This window comes from Salmo salar, chromosome ssa17 (assembly GCF_905237065.1).
Source record: "Salmo salar chromosome ssa17, Ssal_v3.1, whole genome shotgun sequence".
Classification (NCBI taxonomy): domain Eukaryota; kingdom Metazoa; phylum Chordata; class Actinopteri; order Salmoniformes; family Salmonidae; genus Salmo; species Salmo salar.
The window spans coordinates 47,593,860-47,618,157 of NC_059458.1; the positions used below are offsets into that span (position 1 = coordinate 47,593,860).

General features: G+C 45.1%; 1 protein-coding gene across 1 annotated transcript; it reads right to left on the reverse strand.

The window, feature by feature from the left end:
• Window positions 1-15,494: 15,494 nt before the first annotated feature.
• On the reverse strand, window positions 15,495-22,626 carry pparaa (peroxisome proliferator-activated receptor alpha a). The gene is given in 4 exon segments (XM_045698635.1): window positions 15,495-16,401; window positions 16,638-16,887; window positions 21,634-21,780; window positions 22,332-22,626. Coding segments are annotated over 4 exon segments (906 nt in total). The 5' UTR covers window positions 22,545-22,626; the 3' UTR covers window positions 15,495-16,105.
• Between the last annotated feature and the right edge of the window lie 1,672 nt (window positions 22,627-24,298).

The window sequence follows — 24,298 nt, forward strand, 5'->3', positions numbered from 1 at the left end:
CCTCATCTTTCCCGCTCAACTCAAGAACACGTTCTCCACGTTCAACAAATCCTCCAGCGTCTCCTGGAGAACCAGCTGTTTGTCAAAGCCAAAAAAATGTGAGTTCCATCGCTCCATCATCTCCTTCCTTGGATACATCATCGCTGCTGTGAATGTGCAGATGGATCCCGGAAAGGTGAGAGCGTTGGTGGATTGGCTCCAACCCACGTCCAGAGTGCGTTTGCAACATTTCTTAGGATTTGCCGTTTTATCCGGAGTTACAGCACCCTGGCTTTTCCACTGTCAGCACTCACCTCTCCCAAGGCCACGTTCACGTGGTCCCCAGCGTTCCTGGACCTTAAGCACCGCTTCACCACAGCTCCCATATTGATCCATCCGGACCCGTCCTATCAGTTCGTGGTGGAGGTAAACACTTCAGATGTCGGAGTGAGGGCTGACCTGTCCCAGCGTTCTGCCCTGGACCTTAAGCTGCATCCCTGCGCCTTCTTCTCCCATCGCATTCTCCCATCGCATTCTCCCATCGCATTCTCCCATCGCCACAGAGAGGAATTATGATGTGTGGACTGAGAACTACTTGCGTTGAAGATGGCCTTGGAGGAGTGGAGACACTAGTTAGAGGGGGCGAAACTTCCATTCATAGTGTGGACGGACCACAAGACCCTGGAATTTCTCCGCACCGCCAAAGCATTCCAACTCGGGGGGCCCGGCTAACCGGATGTTTGTCCCAGACGCTGCCCGCTCCATGGTTTCCGGACATCTCCACGTTCGTCGCAGCCTGCACCATCTGTGCTCAGAACAAGACTCCTTGCCAAGCTCTGGCTGGCCTCCTTCAACCTCTTTCTTCGACCCTCACCGTCCCTGGTCAGATATATCCCTGGACTTCGTCACTGGTCTCCCACCAGCTGATGGCAACACCACTATCCTCACGGTGGTGGACAGGTTTTCCAAAGCCACCCATTTCATGGTGGACCTGGAGGACCTGGAGGCGACTCGTTGGTGCCTCGTCTCGGCCAACTCCACCACCTGGAGCCAGCAACTCGTGTGGGTGGAGTACACCCGGAACAGTCTTCCCTGCTCGGCCACATGGCTCTCGCCCTTCGAGTGCTCCATGGGTTATCAGCCCCCGCCCTTCCCAGAGCAAGAGGAAGAGGTCAACATACCCTCTGCCCAGATGTTCGTCAGCCACTGTTGGCATACCTGGAAGAGAGCTCGGTCCGCTCTTCTCAAGACCAACTTCAGGTATCGTCGACATTCGGACCCCAGCTGCCCGCTATCATCTTGGGCAGAGGATATGGCTGTCCACTCGGGATCCCGCAAACTTTCCCCCAATTTTATTGGCCCTTTCCCCATTTCCAAGATTACTAGCCGCTCTGCTGTTCATCTTCTGTTGCCCCATACCCTCCTTTTACATCCCATTTTTCATGTTTCTAGAATTAAACCTGTCTTTTGTTTCCAGGTCCACCCCTCTCCCCGTCTCATCAACGGCCAACCTGCGTACACGGTGAGGCTTCTCCTGAAAGTTCAGCCGAGGGGTAGCGGATTCCGGACCTGGTTGACTGGGAGGGTTATGGCCCAAAGGAGAGGTGCTGGGTCCTCGCTAGGAACATCCTGGACCCAGCCCTCATCGCTGAGTTCCATCCCCGGCACCCCGATCAACCAGGTATGCGCCAAGGTAGGACTCCATGTGGCGTCCCTGGGGGGGGTACTGTCACACCCTGATCTGTTTCACCTGTCTTTGTGCTTGTCTCCACCCCCTCCAGTTGTCGCCCATTTGCCCCATTATCCCCTGTGTATTTATATCTGTGTTCTCTGTTTTTTTCAAATCAAATTTTATTTGTCACCTACACATGGTTAGCAGATGTTAATGCGAATGTAGCGAAATGCTTGTGCTTCTAGTTCCGACCATGCAGTAATATCTAACAAGTAATCTAACAATTTCACAACAACTACCTTATACACACAAGTGTAAAGGAATGAATAAGAATATGTACATGACAATATATGGATGAGTGATGGCCAAACGGCATAGGCAAGATGCAGTAGATGGTATAAAGTACAGTATATACATATGAGATGAGTAATGTAGGGTACATTTAGTCATTTAGAAGGGTATGTAAACATTATATAATGTGGCATTATTTAGTGGCTAGTGATAGATTTATTAAATCAAATTTTTCATTATTAAAGTGGCTAGAGATTTGTGTTAGTATGTTGGCAGCAGCCACTCAATGTTAGTGATGGCTGTTTAACAGTCTGATGGCCTTGAGATAGAAGCTGTTTTCCAGTCTCTCGGTCCCAGCTTTGATGCACCTGTACTGACCTCGCCTTATGGATGGTAGCGGGGTGAACAGGCAGTGGCTTGGGTGGTTGTTGTACTTGATTATCTTTTTGGCCTTCCTGTGACATCGGGTGGTGTAGGTGTCCAGGAGGGCAGGTAGTTTGCCCCCGGTGATGCATTGTGCAGACCTCACTACCCTCTGGAGAGCCTTACGGTTGTGGGCGGAGCAGTTGCTGTACCAGGCGGTGATAGAACCCGACAGGATGCTCTCGATTGTGCATCTGTAAACGTTTGTGAGTGTTTTTGGTGACAAGCTGAATTTCTTCAGCCTTCTTCACCATGCTGTCTGTGTGGGTGGACCACTTCAGTTTGTCCGTGATGTGTACGCCGAGGAACTTAAAACTTTCCACCTTCTCCACTACTGTCCCGTCGATGTGGATGGGGGCTCCTCCCTCTGCTGTTTCCTGAAGTCCACGATCATCTCCTTTGTTGTGTTGACATTGAGAGTGAGGTTATTTTCCTGACACCACACTCCGAGGGCCCTCACCTTCTCCTGTAGGCCGTCTCGTTTTTGTTGGTAATCAAGCCTACCACTGTAGTGTCGTCTGCAAACTTGATGATTGAGTTGGATGCGTGCATGGCTACGCAGTCATGGGTGAACAGGGAGTACAGGAGAGGGCTGAGAACGCACCCTTGTGGGGCCCCAGTGTTGAGGATCAGCAGGGTGGAGATGTTGTTTCCTACCCTCACCACCTGGGGCTGGCCCGTCAGGAAGTCCAGGACCCAGTTGCACAGGGCGGGGTCGAGACCCAGGGTCTCGAGCTTAATGACGAGTTTGGAGTGTACTATGGTGTTAAATGCTGAGCTGTAGTCGATGAACTGCATTCTTTCATAGGTATTCCTCTTGTCCAGATGGGTTAGGGCAGTGTGCAGTGTGATTGCGATTGCATCATCTGTGGACCTATTGGGGTGGTAAGCAAATTGTAATGGGTCTAGGGTGTCAGGTAGGGTGGAGGTAATATGGTCCTTGACTAGACTCTCAAAGCACTTCATGATGACGGAAGTGAGTGCTACGGGGCGATAGTCATTTGCTCAGTTACCTTAGCTTTCTTGGGAACAGGAACAATGATGGCCCTCTTGAAGCATCTGGGAACAGCAGACTGGGTTAAGGATTGATTGAATATGTCCGTAAACACACCAGCCAGCTGGTCTGCGCATGCTCTGAGGACGCGGCTAGGGATGCCGTCTGGGCCGGCAGCCTTGCGAGGGTTAACACGTTTAAATGTTTTACTCACATTGGCTGCAGTGAAGGAGAGCCCACAGGTTTTGGTAGCGGGCCGTGTTGGTGGCACTGTATTTTCCTCAAAGCGAGCAAAGAAGTTGTTTCGTTTGTCTGGGAGCAAGACATCGCGGTCCGCAACGGGGCTGGTTTTCTTTTTGTTGTCTGTGATTGACTGTAGACCCTGCCACATACCTCTCGTGTCTGAGCCGTTGAATTGCGACTCTACTTTGTCTCTATACTGACGCTTAGCTTGTTTGATTGCCTTGTGGAAGGAATAGCTACACTGTTTGTATTCGGTCATGTTTCTGGTCGCCTTGCCCTGATTAAAAGCAGTGGTACGCGCTTTCAGTTTTGCGCGAATCCTGCCATCAATCCACGGTTTCTGGTTGGGGAAGGTTTTAATAGTCGCTGTGGGTACAACATCACCAATGCACTTGCTAATAAACTCGCACACCGAATCAGCGTATTCATCAATGTTATTGTCCAATGCTATGCGAAACATATCCCAGTCCACGTGATCGACGCAATCTTGAAGCGTGGAATCCGATTGGTCGGACCAGCGTTGGACACACCTGAGCATGGGCGTTTCCTGTTTTAGTTCTGTCTATAGGCTGGGAGCAACAAAATGGAGTCGTGGTCCGATTTTCTATTGCCAGTTCGTCTTGTCTCGTCAAGCTTACCAGCGTTTTTCCCATGCTCCTGTTTTCTCTTTAGTCCCTGTTTTCTTGTTTTGACACTCCTGCCTGCCCTGACCCTGAGCCTGCCATTCTGTACTTTGTTGTCATATGCGTCGAAAGGATTGGACCAAGGTGCAGCGTGTTGAGTGCTCATCTTCTTTTATTTTTTTAAAGCGAACACTTAAACAAAATATACAAATGACAAACGACAGTTCCGTAAGGTACTAACTATACAAAAAAACAACCACTCACAAAACCCAAAGGAAAACAGGCTGCCTAAGTATGGCTTCCAATCAGAGACAACGAAAGACACCTGCCTCTGATTGGAAACCATACTTGGCCAAACCTGGAAAACGAAACATAGAAAATGAAAATTAGAACATATTCCCCTGGAAACAAACCCCAAAACACACAAACCAACCCCCCTGCCACGCCCTGACCATTCTACTATGGCAAATGACCCTTTTCACTGGTCAGGATGTGACACTTGTGACACTGCCCTAGATTACTGACCTCTGCCTGCCCTTCATGTATGTGGCCATTCTTGCATCTGCAGGAACCTCTCTTTATACTTCTATTGGTTAATTTTTAAGTTAGGGCAGGCGGGAGGCGGGGAGCGCTCCAGTACAGTAGGTGGTATTAATAACGTTGGATGCCAGCCACCAATAAACCCCACAGAAGAAGAGGTGGGGGGTGACAACGGCTAGCTAATATACACCGGTAGACGGTGTTCTTCACCCCCGCCTCTCGGGAACTGTTTTCCGTAGTTCTGTTATCAATGGTGAGAGCAGGTGTTTGGCAGGTGGGAGCAAAGGACACTGTTCGCTATCTTAGCCAGCTAGTCTTTGAGGTACACAGCAAGCGGGAGGCAACGCTGTATCCTATATAACTAGCAATCTAGCTAGCACACCTTGTCACTAACTATCAAGCTAGCTAGTACACGGTGTCGCCCTAGCCTCCCATCTGCTGTGCTCAGGGTTGGGGAGTAATGGATTACATGTAAGGGATTATATATATCTTTTTTTACTGTAATCTGTTACGTTACCAGTAGAAATATTGTAATCAGATTACAAAAAACTAGATGATTATTTAGAGGATTACTTTTAAATTCAGAAAGGATGTTTGTGTAAAAAAATCTTTGACAATTCTCTGTTTTCTCAATGACATTCAAATCAGCATTCTAAAAAAGCGCAAGTTGACCACTATGTTGACACACCAAATGTGTTTGATGGATCGTGGGGAAAGAGCAGGAATAGGTTTTTTGTAGGCTACAGTCCAAGTCTTTCAATGGTGCGACTGCTGTCGACATCCAAAGATTATCCAATTTGAATAAATGCTTGGAGGTAAGAATGACAGCAGTGGTGTAGTCTACTGCAATATGGATATCACTTATTATTGATATCTACATAGCGCACTGATGTGAATCACACTGCTGCTCTCTCATTTAGCTATTTGCGCATTACGGATTGTGGTTGTTGTGAATGGCTGTTCACAAATCTAAATGTGTATTTGAACCCAATAATGGTTGAATTCAAGAAGTTTAAGCTGCCTGTCAATAATTGTTTTTGAATCCAGTGGGCAACCAGTGAAAAATGTGCTCTTGCAACAGCTGCTTAATCCAAGCCCATGGAATAAATGGGCTTTTATTGCTCTAATTCATGCTGATATATATATTTTTTCCATACGCCTAATTGGCACATGCTCAAGCTTGTACATTTTTGATAGACTTAAAGGGGCAATATGTAGTTGCTACATCCATTTTTGGGCTTAAATATATATTTAGTACCAGTCAAAAGTTTGGACACACCTACTCATAGCTTTTTCAAACAGAAATTTGCTTCCTGCAACACAAACTCAAAAAAGTTCTGGGACACTGTAAAGTCCATGGAGAATAAGAGCACCTCCTCCCAGCTGCCCACTGCACTGAGGATAGGAAACTCTGTCACCACCGATAAATCCACAATAATTGAGAATTTCAAGAAACATTTTCTAAGGCTGGCCATGCTTTCCACCTGGCTACCCCTACCCCGGTCAGCAGCACTGCACCCCCCACAGCAACTCGTCCCAAGCCTTCCCCATTTCTCCTTCTCCCAAATCCAGTCAGCTGATGTTCTGAAAGAGCTGCAAAATCTGGACCCCTACAAATCAGCCGGGCTAGATAATCTGGACATTTCTTTCTAAAATTATCCGCCGAAATTGTTGCAACCCCTATTACTAGCCTGTTCAACCTCTCTTTCGTGTCGTCTGAGATTCCCAAAGATTGGAAGCAGCTGCGGTCATCCCCCTCTTCAAAGGGGGGGGGGACTCTTGACCCAAACTGCTACAGACCTATATCTATCCTACCCTGCCTTTCTAAGGTCTTCGAAAGCCAAGTCAACAAACAGATAACCGACCATTTCAAATCCCACCGCACCCTCTCCGCTATGCAATCTGTTTTCAGAGCTGGTCATGGGTGCACCTCAGCCACGCTCAAGGTCCTAAACAATATCTTAACCGCCATCGATAAGAAACAATACTGTGCAGCCTTATTCATTGACCTGGCCAAGGCTTTCGACTATGTCAATCACCACATCCTCATCGGCAGACTGAATAGTCTTGGTTTCTCAAATGATTGCTTCGCCTGGTTCACCAACTACTTCTCTGATAGAGTTCAGTGTGTCAAATCGGAGGGCCTGTTGTCCGGACCTCTGGCAGTCTCTATGGGGGTGCCACAGGGTTCAATTCTTGGGCCGACTCTCTTCTCTGTATACATCAATGATGTCGCTCTTGCTGCTGGTGATTCTCTGATCTACCTCTATGCAGACGACACCATTCTGTATACTTCTGGCCCTTCTTTGGACACTGTGTTAACAACCCTCTGTCATGACGTTGCCCTCTGGGTTTTCTATGCACCATCCCCCGACCTCCATACTTCTGACACAAGGCTGTGTGAAGGCGGTCGTAAAATTCCAAAGGAGAATGTCCTGCCTCATGGCCCCAGTATAAAGAGACAGAGTGGTTTCATGGAGAGAACAAAGGATTCTTCCACCTCACAGAATTGGAGAACCGAATTACATTTATGTTCTGGAGAAGGTATAAAAGATCGGTGAAGAATCCAGCTATGAACTGTCCGCTTGGTACAATTTTTTTGAGGCTCATTAGAGACAATATGGCCATATTACCATACTAAGGTTTATATACTAGCCTCAGCGATGAGACTTACATCTAATGGTTGTATAAAATGATTTATTAAGATTAAAGCTATTTGGAATATTTTGAGATGCTATGTACTGATGGTAATGTGAGAGAATTGTATTTCTGTTCAAAAGCTTAACTAAGTCATCGGCACGCCCCCAGGGACACAGACAGGACAAGGCGTCATGTGACAAGCTGTTCTATGTTCAGTATAAAACCCCCACCTAGAATTTCTTTCTGGAGACCAGGCCTCCACTCCATTACGAGTTGGCCAATAGGTTTGACCATGCATTCCTCTACTGAAGTTTAACCATACCGCGTGGTTAAACTTTTAGACTATCGATACCGACAGAATAATAACAAGTCTTTGATATTAATTAATAGTCTGCAGCTAGAAATTCGACATCATTGAACGCAAAGACCGACGAAACATCCATTCTATAACGACATTAATGGATGTCGCTGAGAGAGAGAGAGAGAGAGAGAGAGAGAGAGAGAGAGAGAGAGAGAGAGAGAGAGAGAGAGAGAGAGAGAGAGAGAGAGAGAGAGAGAGAGAGAGAGAGAGAGAGAGAGAGAGAGAGAGAGAGAGAGAGAGAGAGAGAGAGAGAGAGAGAGAGAGAGAGAGAGAGAGAGAGAGAGAGAGAGAGAGAGAGAGAGAGAGAGAGAGAGAGAGAGAGAGAGAGAGAGAGAGAGAGAGAGAGAGAGAGAGAGAGAGAGAGAGAGAGAGAGAGAGAGAGAGAGAGAGAGAGATCCAACAAGGATCCCTGAGCGTAAATATATTGATTGCAATTGTTCCCGAATGAGTGAGCGTTCATGTGCAAAGGATTAGCATATCAATTGTTAATATTTAACAACTCTGTTGTGCCTTCTCCGCTGCCCCCAACCCCTTGTTTGTTTAACAAGCCGCCAGGCCGGTTTAGCCCACATTACTCTACCAATTATTTGTAACGATAACTACTGTTTGTATGCTTTCTGTGAATTACTTTGTTTAGTAAATAAATGATTTCAAGACAGTTGATGTATGGATGACTTAGTGAAGACTGGGATCGTGCAGATACAACAATTTACGATGTTTGGAATGAGACTGGACGAGGTAAAATACACCATTTAAACCGGAAGATAATCGGTCAGATACTATAATATATAATGTTATAATATAGGAACGTTATATTAGGAAAATTATAACTTTTGTAATCTGAATATTTTCCTTGGTGCCCCGATCTCCTAGTTAATTACAGTTAAACGATTCATCAGTTTAATCGCGTAATAATAATTACAGGGAGTTATTTGATAAATTTGTCTTCAGTTTAATGGTGCCCAAAGACACGACACCTCCAGACGAGCTTCAATGCCATACAACTCTCCTTCCATGGCCTCCAACTGCTCTTAACTTCTTTGGGCTAGGGGGCAGTATTTTCACATCCGGATAAAAAACGTACCCGATTTAATCTGGTTACGACTCCTGCCCAGTTACTAGAATATGCATATAATTATTGGCTTTGGATAGAAAACACCCTAAAGTTTCTAAAACTGTTTGAATGGTGTCTGTGAGTATAACAGAACTCCTATGGCAGGCAAAAACCTGAGAAGGTTTCATGCAGGAAGTGGCCTGTCTGACAAGGTGTTGTTGTTCTTGCTTCTGTGTATTGAAGAGTCAGGATCTTAGCTGTAACGTGACATTTCCTAGGGCTCCAATAGGCTCTCAGAGCCCGGGAAAAACCTGAACGATGACGAGGCAGCCTCAGGCTGAAACACATTATCGCCTTTTCCAAGTGGCCCATCAGAGGACAATGGAATTAGGCGCGTGCCTGATTCGACCCCGTGCAGTATTTTCCTTCGGCTGTTTAGCTAATTGCAGATTCCCGGTCGGAATATTATCGCTTTTTTACGAGAATAATGGCATAAATTGATTTTAAACAGCGGTTGACATGCTTCGAAGTACGGTAATGGAATATTTAGAATTTTTTTGTCACGAAATGCGCCATGCGCACGACCGTTATTTACCATTTCGGATAGTGTCTAGAACTCACGAACAAAACGACGCTGTTTGGATATAACGATGGATTATTTGGGACCAAACCAACATTTGTTATTGAAGTAGAAGTCCTGGGAGTGCATTCTGACGAAGAACAGGAAAGGTAAGACCATTTTTGTTATAGTAAATGGGATTTTGGTGAAGGCTAAACTTGCCGGGTGTCTAAATAGCTAGCCCTGTGATGCCGGGCTATCTACTCAGAATATTGCAAAATGTGCTTCATCCGAAAAGCTATTTTAAAATCGGACATATCGAGTGCATAGAGGAGTAATGTATCTATAATTCTTAAAATAATTGTTATGCTTTTTGTGAACGTTTATCGTGAGTAATTTAGTAAATTGTTAGTAAATTCCCCAGAAGTTTGCGGGGGGTATGCTTTTTCTGAACGTCACATGCTAATGTAAAAAGCTGTTTTTTGATATAAATATGAACTTGATTGAACAAAAAATGCATGTTTTGTATAACATAATGCCCTAGGTGTGTCATCTGATGAAGATCATCAAAGGTTAGTGCTGCATTTAGCTGTCTTCTGGGTTTTTGTGACATTATATGCTAGCTTGAAAAATGGGTGTCTGATTATTTCTGGCTGTGTACTCTGCTGACATAATCTAATGTTTTGCTTTCGTTGTAAAGCCTTTTTGAAATCGGACAGTGTGGTTAGATTAACGAGAGTCTTGTCTTTAAATAGCTGTAAAATAGTCATATGTTTGAGAAATTGAAGTAATAGCATTTCAAAGGTTTTTGAAAATCGCGCCACAGGATTCAACTGGCTGTTACGTAGGTGGGACGAATTCGTCCCGCCGGTCCCATAGAGGTTAAATACAAGTCAAACTAAATGCATGCTCTTCAACCGATCGCTACCTGCTCCTGCCCGCGCGTCCAGCATCACTACTCTGGACGGTTCTGACTTAGAATATGTGGACAACTACAAATACCTAGGTGTCTGGTTAGACTGTAAACTCTCCTTCCAGACTCACATCAAACATCTCCAATCCAAGTTAAATCTAGAATTGGCTTCCTATTTTGCAACAAAGCATCCTTCACTCATGCTGCCAAACATACCCTCGTAAAACTGACCATCCTACCGATCCTCGACTTTGGCGATGTCATTTACAAAATAGCCTCCAATACCCTACTCAATAAATTGGATGCAGTCTATCACAGTTCCATCCGTTTTGTCACCAACGCCCCATATACTACCCACCACTGCGACCTGTACGCTCTCGTTGGCTGGCCCTCACTTCATACTCGTCGCCAAACCCACTGGCTCCAGGTCATCTACAAGACCCTGCTAGGTAAAGTCCCCCCTTATCTCAGCTCGCTGGTCACCATAGCAGCACCCACCTGTAGCACGCGCTCCAGCAGGTATATCTCACTGGTCACCCCCAAAGCCAATTCCTCCTTCGGCCGCCTCTCTTTCCTGTTCTCTGCTGCCAATGACTGGATCGAACTACAAAAATCTCTGAAACTGGAAACACTAATCTCCCTCACTAGCTTTAAGCACCAGCTGTCAGAGCAGCTCACAGATTACTGCACCTGTACATAGCCCATCTATAATTTATCCCAAACAACTACCGCTTCCCCTACTGTATTTATTTATTTAGCTCCTTTGCACCCCATTATTTGTATTTCTACTTTGCACTTTCTTCCACTGCAAATCTACCATTCCAGTGTTTTACTTGCTATATTGTCTGTACTTCGCCACCATGGCCTTTTTTTGCCTTTACCTCCCTTATCTCACCTCATTTGCTCACATTGTATATAGGCTTATTTTTCTACTGTATTATTGACTGTATGTTTGTTTTACTCCGTGTGTAACTCTGTGTTGTTGTATGTTTCAAACTGCTTTGCATTATCTTGGCCAGGTCGCAATTGTAAATGAGAACTTGTTCTCAACTTGCCTACCTGGTTAAATAAAGGTGAAATAAATAAATACATTTTTTTCCAGGGTTTCTTTATTTGTACTATTTTCTACATTGTAGAAAAGTAGTGAAGACATCAAAACAATGAAATAACACATATGGAATCATGTGGTAACCAAAAAAGTGTTAAACAAATCAAAATATATTGTATATTTGAGATTCTTCAAAGTAGCTACCCTTTGCCACTCTTGGCATTCTCTCAACCAGCTTCACCGGGAATCCATTGATTCTTGAAGAATATAACTTATAAATGCCTCATGAGTTTAGTTCAACTGTCACACTCCATGAGAACCCAAAATATAAGCTTGTTTTACTCCAATGTTTGTAAACATTATAAATGTAAACAAACACTCTATAGCCTCATAACATGGTTAAAACAATAACTGTGATATCATGGATGGTCAGTCTTTGCATCCATAGCTCTGTCTATTAATCTGAGAGTGGTTACATTACTCCAGGCCCATCCCTCAGCTTTTTACCAAAACAGTTAATGTTTCATCTGTGGATTTGCCCTTTAAACAGCTGCATATTATCAAGATATCAAGTGTCACCAACAAAAAGGTTAACAATAGGCCTATAGCAAATGCAGCATATGGCATTCATTTTTCACATGTAAATAGCACTTTTCAGTAGTGCTCAAAGCATGCCATTCCATGAGCGCAGCATTTAGTTTTCAACTCGAATCAATGAGCCCAATCAGTCCTCCATGACAACAAAATCATAAACATCAAAGTAGGGCTGGCTAATAACTCCTTAGTTTTGTGGTCATGCTCAGGTAAAACAACTTGGCTAATCTATACTTCCATATTTCCTATTCTTGAAGATCAAGGTGTATAACATTTATTGGAATGACTGGAATTCTGATAGACTTTGGTTTTTAATATAAAGATATAATTTAATCATATTATATGTTGTAGAACGTGATGAGTTAAAAGAAGCCTAGATAACAACCCATAAAGTAAAATTTAACATCCATATATAGCCAGCTATGTAAACTTTAACATTTATTTATCCTACAATAGATGTCGTTCAATTGGTAACATCATTTTTGTCTTCTTCTAATGCCGCTTAAGGGGAAAGTAATCTAAAAGTAACAGAATGTAATCAGATTACATTACTGAGTTTGGGCAATCTAAAAGTTACATTACTAATTACAATTTTGGACAGGTAAATAGTAACTGTAACAGATTACATTTAGAAATTAACCTACCCAACCCTGGCTGTGCTAGTAGAAGGCTGGGACGACTGGTAGACAGTGTTCTTCCCCCTCGGCTGTCGGGCACGGTTTCTCCTGGTACTTGGAGGTGAAATCATGTGCTAGCTAGTTAACGAGCAAGCTAACACATGGTGTATGGTAACTAGCAAGCACACCCTAGCCTCCTGTCTGCTGTGCTAGCGGGAACTACTTGTAGACAGTGGCCTCCCCACCCCCCTCCCTGTCGGACACATTTTTCTCCTGTACACAGCAGGCGGGAGCGACACTGTTTGCTAGCTAGCTAAATAACTAGTTAGCTAGCTAATGAATGTTGTCGATGTAGCCTCTTGTCTGCTCTGTTAGCAGGAGGCAGGGGCGTCCGGTAGACAGTCTCCTTCGCCACGCCTGTTGGAAACTGTTTTCCTGAAGTTCCGTTAACAACAGTGAGGGAAGGTGTTCGGCAGGCGGCAGCGAAGGACACTGACTACCGGTGTCGCTTCCACTAGCTAGCATGGGGGACTCCAGTGGGCGGGGGCGAAAAAACTCAGATAATACTTTTGTTTCCCTTTTGACCCACATTTAAAAGTGTCACAGGAATGCCCACATTCAGGAATGCCCTGAATTGCGGGCTGTAGTTGCACACTTGGGGTGGCAGGTAGCTAAGTGGTTAGAGCATTGGACTAACAACTGAAAGGTTGCAAGATCGAATCCCTGAGCTGACAAGGTACAAATCTGTCGTTCTGCCCCTGAACAAGGCAGTTAACCCACTGTTCCTAGGCTGTCGTTGAAAGTAAGACTTTGTTCTTAACTGACTTGCCTAGTTAAATAAAGGTTAAAAAAAAACACTGTTGGAGGCATGGTTTATTGGGGGCGTAGCATTCAGGTTGTTCTATTTGCACACCCATCAGAGTTTTTGGCTCTATAACAAACAGCAAAAACATACACATGATCAAATACAAATCTTAGAATCAACTATTAAAGACTACCAGAACGCACTGGATTCTCCAATTATATTGAATGAACTACAGGACAAAATACAAACCCATCAACCCAAAAAGGCCTGCGGTGTTGATGGTATCCTAAATTAAATGATAAAATATACAGACCACAAATTCCAAATGGCTATACTTAAACTCTTTATCACCCTCAGCTCTGGCATCTTCCCCAATATTTGGAACCAAGGACTGATCACCCCAATCCACAAAAGTGGAGACTAAATTGACCCCAAAAACTACCATGGGATATGCGTCAACAGCAACCTTGGGAAAATCCTCTGCATTATCATTAAACTCAGGGTTGGGTAGGTTACTTTCTAAATGTAATCCCGAGTGGCGCAGCGGTCTAAGATGCCTCATAGGGTGGCGCACAATTGGCCCAGCGTTTGGCTGGGGTAGGCCATCATTGGAAATAAGAATTTGTTCTTAACTGACTTGCCTGGTTAAATATATAATTCAAAAAAATTGTCTTTTTACCAAATAACAGACCACATATTCACCCTGCACACCCTAATTGACAAACAAACAAACCAATATCAAAGTCTTCTCATGCTTTGTTGATTTAAAAAAAGCTTTTGACTCAATTTGGCATGAGGGCCTGCTATACAAATTGATGGAAAGTGGTGTTGGGGGAAAAACGTACAGCATTATAAAATCCATATACACAAACAACAAGTGTGCGGTTAAAATTGGCAAAAAAACACACATTTCTTTCCACAGGGCCGGGGGTTGATACAGGGATGCACCTTAAGCCCCACCCTCTTCAACATATATATATATATCAACGAATTGGCGAGGGCACTAGAACAATCTGCAGCACCCGGCCTCACCCTACTAGAATCTGAAGTCAAATGTCTACTGTTTGCTGATGATCTGGTGCTTCTGTCCCCAACCAAGGAGGGCCTACAGCAGCACCTAGATTTTCTGCACCGATTCTGTCAGATCTGGGCCCTGACAGTAAATCTCAGTATGAAAAATAATGATGTTCCAAAAAAGGTCCAGTTCCCAGGACCACAAATACAAATTCCATGTACACACCGTTGCCCTAGAGCACACAAAAAACAATGCATAACTTGGCCTAAACATCAGCGCCACATGTAACTTCCACAAAGCTGTGAACGATCTGAGAGACAAGGCAAGAAGGGCCTTCTCTGTCATCAAAAGGAACATAAAATTTGACATACTAATTATGATCTGGCTAAAAATACTTGAATCAGTTATAGAACCCATTGCCCTTTATGTTTGTGAGGTCTGGGGTCGGCTCACCAAACAAGAATTCACAAAATGGGACAAACACCAAATTGAGACTTTGCATGCAGAATTCTACAAAAATATCCTCCGTGTACAACTTAAAACACCAAATAAGAGCAGAATTAGGCCGATACCCGCTAATTATCAAAATCCAGAAAAGACCCATTAAATTATACAACCACTTAAAAGGAATAAATTCCCAAACCTTCCATAACAAAGCCATCACCTACAGAGAAATAAACCTGCAGAAGAGCCCCCTAAGCAAGCTGGTCCTGGGGCTCTGTTCACAAACACAAATAGAGCCCCAGGACAGCAACACAATTAGACCCAACCAAATCATGAGAAATCAAAAAGATAATTATTTGACACATTGGAATGAATTTACCAAAAAACGGAGCAAACTAGAATGCTATGTGACCCTGAACAGAGAGTACACAGTGGCAGAATACCAGACCACTGTGACTGAACCAAAAGTAAGTAAATCTTAGACTATGTACAGACTCAGTGAGCATAGCCTTGCTATTGAGAAAGGCCGCCGAAGGTTTATCTGTGCTGTTGTATTCACAATATCAGATTTACTGGCTTGTACACTGCCTGCATTGAATTTATAATAACTTGCATAATTGTAAGTGTCATATTCTTCGTCGTCTGAAGAGGAGAAATCATCGGACCAATATGCAGCGGGTATATTGCTCATCTTCGTTTTATTGAAGGTAACCACACTTAAACAAAAATAACAACAATAACAGTCTCGTAAGGTGCTCAGACTAAACAGGAAACAACCACCCACAAACACAAGTGAAAACAAACACACTTAAATATGGCCTCCAATCAGAGATAACAACAAACAGCTGCCTCTGATTGGAGGTCATTGACAAAACTAGCATAGACATAGAAAAACTAGAAAACCACATAGAAATAGAAAACATAGAACATAACCCAAACAACCCCGAAACACACTAAACAAACACCCCCTGCCACGCCCTGACCAAACTACAATAACAAACAACCCCTTTTACTGGTCAGGACGTGACAGTATGTGGTATGTAGAAGCCTGTTTAAGACTTCCATTGTAAAAAGGTACCATTTGGCTACAATATTGTGGAGAAAAAAGGGAAAAATAGAATTGGAACAAGATAAAAAATGGGTTTTATATACAGTGCAGAGAATCATTGTACCATCTAATCCACTGTGAAATATTTTTTCAATAACCAAACTCATTTAATTGTAACTAGTTGAAGCATTTTTTTTGTTTGATCCAAAGACCATTTTTTACAGTGTAGTGCACTGGGCTGGCTATGCATCCGTCATAGCTGCACCATAGTCAAAAGGGTCTGTGCTTTGTCTTTTACCTCCACAGCAGAGGATAGTGGCCTAGACCAGCACCAGGTCACTGTTGTCCAAATTTAAGGAGTTAAACCTCATGGTGAACTGGAACTTGGGCTCCATCATGTCGCTGAAGGGCCACTGTAGACTCTTGAGGATCTCCCGGGTAATGAAAACTCCTCCACTCACCACCAGGAGGCCATCTTTGTTCATTCAGGAGGCCAGGAGGGTGAAGACGGCCTCATACACCCCCACTTCAACAGTCACTTGTAGAGTATGGGGGTCAGTCAAGCCAGTTAACTTCAATTAATTCAGGAAGAAAATGTAGATTATATTAGTATAATTAGTAGAAAACTATTCTCAGGTGGATTTCTTTTTGCAAAAGACTCATCCATAAAACAACAACAGACATTTCACAAGGAATATGATACAATATACACAACACAACATGAACCACACATTGCACATACATAAAGTTCTACAAAATCCTAAAACTGGTCACCCATTTGGTCATTCAGGTCCAGGCACTGGAAGCCTGGTATGGACTTGGCGAATTCTGTGAGCTCTGTCACAGTCTCCACAGAGAAGCATTGGGTGCAGTGGAACAGCCTGGCCTCTGCCTCCCTCTCCTGGAGTTCCTCGGGCCCAGACCCTGCTCCATCTGGGCCGACACCACCTCCTACACCTACCAGCTTGGCCATCACCATCTGCTCAGCCAGCAGGACTGTCTCCATGTCGTGGATGACAAAAGGCTGCCAGAAAGAAGGGAGAAAGACCAACCCAGTTCATACATAATACCGTTTTATAAGCATAATTATGTAATGTATAGTATATTACACATTCTGGACCGGTTTCCTGGGTCCAGATTAAACCTAGTCCGTGATTAAAAATCATTCTCAATAAAAAATCTTCATTGAAAGTGTGTTTTAGCCCAACTCTTGGCTTACTCTGGGTCTGGTAAACGTGTCCTAAATGTTGTGCATGATATAGGCTGCCAGAGAGGGGTGCCATTTTTTCTAAATATTATTATATACATTTAATATTTTAGTCTTAGTTAATTGGTATCTGTTTTGTTATTTTATATACATTGCTTTCTTTGTGGCCATGCTGTTTTATAATAAAGAAGAAATATACAATTAGAAAGGGACATCATACAAATAAATAACTTTGGAAACCAAGCACACACAAAATAGAAGCTATATGTACAACTCAGGCCCCTTGTGGAAATTAGGCAAATTCCACTTAGCCTGATTTCAAACAACTCTCACTCTCCCCTACCCTTTCAATAGATTACAGTACCTGTAATGGTACCGTCAATGGATTACAGTAGAGGCATTGATACTATAAAACAGTTTTGTTTACGGAAACTTACTGGCAGCCAGTTACCTGTAAATTCCTGCAAAATAACTGTAATCGTTATTACATTTCCCAGCATGCTCTACTGCAGGTTGAATTTTTAGTTTTTAATATCTGTATTTTTGCATGTACATTGATCTTATGATCTGATGTACATTGATCTTATGCTACACAAAGATAAATGATATCTTAATAATATACATGTTTCGAAAATGGTTGTTCCAGTTTAAATGGCTTAACTCAAGGGTGTCACACTCATTCGATGGAGGGCCGAGTGTCTGCAGGTTTTTGTTCTTTTTCTTCATTAAAGTCCTAGGAAACCAGGTGAGGGGAATTCCTTACCAATTAGTGACCTTAAGTCATCAATCAAGTACAAGGGTGGAGTGAAAACCTGCAGACACGTGGCCCACTGTGGAATGAGTTTGACATGTGCACTAAGTGAAAAGTATGAGTGTGGGGATGACATTATAAATATTAATGTTTCGTAGTTCGGAATAATTTGTCATATTCGCTTACGATCTCACTTGGTGAAGGCCACAGGACTGAACATGGATGAATGCAACAACCATGTTTCTGTCTCTAACAAATACAGTCAGTCGTGTTAACTCCACAATTCATTCAAAAGGCACTCCGGGAAATATGCAAATGTCGCATTACAGTAAGAATATGTTACTGTAAAATGATTGCAGTAGCATTATTGGTACTGCCTGAGGTCTCCTCCCGCCTCTCCCTCCCCCGTCTGACTGAGGCATCCGACCAAACCAGATAGCTGTGGGGTTGACCAGATAGATGCACACATACATTAACAGTCAAAAGTTTGGACACAACTACTCAATTCAACCATGAAGGCATGATTCACACAGTTTCCTCTGAACAGTTGATGTTGAGATGTGTCTGTTACTTGAACTGCAATTTCTGAGGCTGGTAACTGTAATGAACCTATCCTCTGCAGCAGAGGTAATTCTGGGTCTTCCTTTCCTGTGGCGGTCCTCATGAGAGCCAGTTTCATCATAATCCTCCTACTATGGAGGTGGCTCAGGTTCTGGCCTTAGTCCCCAACCTAACCTGTCCACCCCCGCTGAAGGCTCAGGGCTGATGCGCATCGCTGGAGACCTCGGGCTGATGCGCGTCGCTGGAGACCTCGGGCTGATGGGCGTCGCTGGAGACCTCGGGCTGATGGGCGACTCTGGGAGCTCCGGACTGGAGGGCGACTCTGGGAGCTCCGGACTGAAGGGCGATTCTGGCTGAGCTGGTTCCGGACTGTAGGGCAACTCTGGCTGCGCCGGTTCTGGACTGTAGGCCGACTCTGGCTGCGCCGGTTCCGGGCTGTGGGCAGTCTCTGCAGGCTCCGGACTGTGGGCCATCTCTGCAGGCTCTGGACTGTGGGCCGTCTCTGTCGGTTCCAGACTGTGGGCCGTCTCTGTCGGTTCCGGACTGTGGGCCGTCTCTGTCGGTTCCGGACTGTGGGCCGTCTCTGTCGGTTCCGGACTGTGGGCCGTCTCTGTCGGTTCCGGACTGTGGGCCGTCTTTGCAGGCTCCGGACTGTAGGACGTCGCCGGAAGCACTGGACGGGGAACTGTTGCCGGAAGCTCTGGACAGGGAACTGTCGCCAGAAGCTCTGGACGGGGAACTGTCACCGGAAGCTCTGGACGGGGAACTGTCGCCGGAAGCTCTGGACGGGGAACTGTCGCCGGAAGCTCTGGACTGGACAGGCGCACTACAGGCCTGGTGCGTGGGGCTGGCTTTGGAGGCGCCAGACTGGTAACATGCACCTCAAGGCCAGTGCGAGGAGCAGGAGCAGGACGAACTGGACTGGGCTGACGCACTGGAGGCCTAGTGCGTGGGGCTGGTACTGGAGGTACCAGACTGGAGACGCACCTCAAGGCTAGTGCGAGGAGCAGGAACAGGACGTACTGGACTGGGCTGACGCACTGGAGGCCTGGTGCGTGGGGCTGGATTTGGAGGCGCCAGACTAGAGACACGCACCTCAGGGCTAGTGCGAGGAGCAGGAACTGGATACACCGGGCCATGAACAAGCACTGGAGGTCTGGAGTGCACAGCCTGCACCACCCGTCCTGGCTGGGTAGTCACCCTGCTGGCACAGGGCGAACTGGGCTGTGCAGAGGCCTGATGGCTGCCGTGCGTAGAGCAGGCGCAGGGTAGCCTGGGCCTAGGAGACGTACTGGTGGGCAGATGTACTGCGCAGGCATACTCCTACCTGGCTGGATGCCCACTCTAGCACGGCACTTGCGAGGGGCTGGAATCACTCGCACCGGACTGTGCGTGCGCATGGGCGAGATCGTGCGCACTTCCGCATAGACCGGCGCTCTCATGATACGCTGCTCCCCATAATAAGCACGGGGAGTTGGCTTAGGTCTATTACCTGACCTAGCCACTCTTCCCGTGTGCCCTCCCCCAAAAAATTATTGGGGCTGCCTCTCACACTTGCCAATCTGTGCGTATTCCCTGTAGCTCAGTTGGTAGAGCATGGTGTTTGCAATGCCAGGGTTGTGGGTTCGATTCCCACGGGGGGCCAGCACAGAAAAAAAATGTATGAAATGTATGCATTCACTACTGTAAGTCGCTCTGGATAAGAGCGTCTGCTAAATGACGAAAATGTAAATGTAAAAATAATGCCTCTTAATGACGCCGCTCCACCTTGGCTGCCTCCAGCTCCTCCTTAGGTCACCGGTACTCCCCAGCCTGGTGCCAAGGTCCTGCCCCGTCCAAAATTTCCTCCCATAACTCCAAATCCCTCTGCTGCTCCTTCCTCCGCTGCTTGGTCCATTGGAGGTGGGTAGTTCTGTCACGTTCGTCGTAGGAATTGGACCAAGGCACAGCGGGAATGTGTACGCTCATCTTCTTTATTGAGAAGAAAATCAAAACACTTAATAGAAAAACGACGACGAGAAACAGTCCTGTGAGGCACACAGCTACACACATACGGAACAACTACCCACAAAAACCCATGGAAAAACACCCCTACTAAATAGGACCTTCAATTAGAGGCAACGAGGAACAGCTGCCTCCAATTGAAGGTCAACCCAATAAACTAAACATAGAAATAGAAAAACTAGAATGAACATAGAAATATACAAACATAGAACATTACAAAAAAAAAACGAAACACATAAAACAAACACCCCCTGCCACGCCCTGACCAAACTACAATAACAAACAACCCCTTTTACTGGTCAGGACGTGACACAAACATAACATTTTCCATCATAGCTTTCTCAGTGTTTGTAAACAGAGCGCGCCGCGAGTGTAGTGCACTTCTTTATTCTATGTAATTAATCAGGCTGAAACCTACGGCGATCAACCTGAATCCGGGTATAGCCTATTTGTTGTTCCTGTCCAGGTTTTAGCTTTTTCAGTGCACCTTGGATACAGATCCACTGCTGGTCTGCCACTCGGACCGGCCCAACAGTGGTGCACACGCCCAGACCCCATGGGGGGTCCGTCAGCTAGGAGAGCCAAGTGTTTTTAAATGTTACATTTAAATGTTCAATGTTATGTCTAGGTCTTATTTTGTTGGCTTAGTCTTGTTAAATGGGTTATGTGGGGCGAACAATACAGGGATTGCAGACTGCGTATTTCAAAGTGGGGGGTTCTGTGACTTTATTATCAGGTGTGGATCTCTGGACCGTGTATAGGCTATTATGCCCCTGTGTGCAGTGAATTTTCATGTTTGTACAATTGCATTTCATTGGGCTAGGCCAAGTTTGCAGTGAAGTAGTAGTAGGACCTTGGATGTTCAGTTCTCTTTAACCATATACCTCACTAGCGTGTGTGTTGCGTCACTTTTTAGCGTGTTATAGCACTTAATAGCCTGTGTGCCTTCTGATTGGGTAACAGAGACTGCAGGAATTTAATAGGTCGCCTAGCATTTTATGCACGCTGCCTTATGAAATTGTGTAAGTAATAAAAATAATTGTTTGCTATTTTTGTGTTGAGTTTTGGTGTGTCCTATCCTCTGAAGCTGGACCATACCTGTCAAAAAAGGTGTTGGCAGTGTCACGCTACTCTGCTCAATCCAGTACTTACCCCACCTCTCAGGTGGTCAGGCGAGCTTTATTACACTACTATTTTCTATACTATTATACTACCATTATATACTGGGACACTCAGGGACTGACTACGTTCTTACCATTGTTGGACATGCCCACAGCAAGGCACTTGTAGAAGCGACAGTATTGGCACTTGTTGCAGTTCTTCCTCTGTATTTTACAGTGTCGGTCACACTTGTCATATTCCAACTTCAGTCTGATGGTCCTTCTCAAGAATCCCTGTCAGAAAGACAAAGATAGTACCTTAAAATGTGGTTAACAGAAGCAAACAGTACACACTTTTTAGAGTCAATATCTAGATCTAAGAGTAAGGAAATAGGCCATATATACACTGTAACTGCCATGAAGTTCCTACCTACTTTGTTTATGTGTAATTGCAATTAATTCCCTGACACCATTTTGTTTGACACAAGCCTTGAGGGCGTGGTGGCATATTTCCCTGATAAAATTCATCTGCCCTCATTCATCAGATGTATTGCATATAATAAGTCTATAGCAGACTTTTTGCGATAGAGACTTCAGGAATTTGGGTCAGCTCATCTCACTCAAATTACAGAGGACGTGTGTATTTTTATGTCCATTCAGGAATGTGAGAAGGACATTAGAGGTTATGTATGTGTGTCTCTGTCTGCCTGCCTGCCTTCCTCCCATTCTGGCTAGCTGTCTGTCTGGCCTGAGGAAGTGTAAGGGATATGTGTGTGTATTTGCATGTTTGTGTGACCATGGTAGAAAGGCCGAACATGCCCACACAAAAACAAACACATGCATACCCAGAGCAATGGAATTCTCCGACCCAGGGCCAGTGCTGTAGTACTCAGGGTACAGGTCAAAGGAGCTGAGTGTGTCATCCCACTGAGTGTGTCATCCCACTGAGAAATATCTTCAGTCCATGTGTCTTCCATGTCTGTGATCAGGCCTCCACACAGCGGTCTGCCCAGAAGGGACTCCCCCAGAGGGGACGGAGGGCTGTATGAGCCTGGCATGTCTAAATCAAATCAAATTTATTTATAAAGCCCTTCTTACATCAGCTGATATCTCAAAGTGCTGTACAGAAACCCAGCCTAAAACCCCAAACAGCAAGCAATGCAGGTGTAGAAGCACGGTGGCTAGGAAAAACTCCCTAGAAAGGCCAGAGCCTAGGAAGAAACCTAGAGAGGAACCAGGCTATGAGGGGTGGCCAGTTCTCTTCTGGCTGTGCCAGGTGGAGATTATAACAGAACATGGCCAAGATGTTCAAATGTTCATAGATGACCAACAGGGTCAAATAATAATAATCACAGTGGTTGTCGAGGGTGCAACAGGTCAGCACCTCAGCAGTAAATGTCAGTTGGCTTTTCGTAGCTGATCACATTCAGAGTATCTCTACCGCTCCTGCTGTCTCTAGAGAGTTGAAAACAGTAGGTCTGGGACAGGTAGCACGTCCGGTGAACAGGTCAGGGTTCCATAGCCACAGGCAGAACGGTTGAAACTGGAGCAGCAGCACGGCCAGGTGGACTGGGGACAGCAAGGAGTCATCAGGCCAGGTAGTCCTGAGGCATGGTCCTATTGCTCAGGTCCTCCGAGAGAGAGAGAGAGAGAGAGAGAGAGAGAGAGAGAGAGAGAGAGAGAGAGAGAGAGAGAGAGAGAGAGAGAGAGAGAGAAAGAATTAGAGAGAGCATACTTAAATTCACACAGGACACCGGATAAGACAGGAGAGCTACTCCAGATATAACAGACTGACCCTAGCCCCCCGACACATAAACTACTGCAGCATAAATACCGGAGGCTGAGACATGGTACCACGGTACTGGTGGACCAGGAACCAGATCACACATCAGATGGCTGTATAGAAAGGGAGAGAGAGAACAGGAGGGGGGGAGGAGAGGAGGGAGAGAGGGAGAGTGAGAAAGAGAGAGCATGTATGAAACAAGGGAGGGAATTTTGAGTCATCTTTTCTAGGTAGTGTATAACAACCTCACTTCCTGAGATACAGAATGTTACATACAGGTCCAGTGATGTTCAGACTCACACAGAACAAGGAAGGGAAGGTCAGGTCATTCACTTCAGTGTGTTTACTGTGAGGGAGAGCAAACTGTCCATGCCCACTAAGTCAACACTGGACTGGGTCTTATCACCATATTACTCACTGACTCAACAAGGCTACCAAAGTGCACATTCCCAGATAGGATGCATTACAGTGCATGGATTGGGGTGTGATGCTGTTGTTAGTGAAGGACAATGACGTGAAACTATAACTTTAAGTGCTTTCCTCTTCTCATCTTCCTCTCATTCCTCCCCTGTTCTTCATCTTCGCGAGAATGCATTTTACATATTCTGCACACAATGATCCACTGACACACGGACACAGACAAAGACACACACGATCACAGACCAAAACATCTTCAGGGAATGTACAGTAGCCTACAGCCCTAGTTCCAGTGATGTTCCACCCCAAAATCCTAACAAACTAACACGCAAGCAACGCAACACACATGCTGTATAAACACACACATACACACACTCACTGACTAACACACCCCCAGGTTCTGTTATGTAGCCTAGTTCCAGTGAAGTTCCATCATGGGGAGCTGGTAACTCTATACCCCATGGCCCATTACTCTGTACAGAGAGAGATGTCTATCTATTTATCTCTGTGTGGTTCCACTGTGTGGGACTAGATCTGACTAACTAAAACACACACAGCTGCCTCTCTTCTCACTCTGTGGTTGGAAACATCTGCTGGAGACATTATAGCACT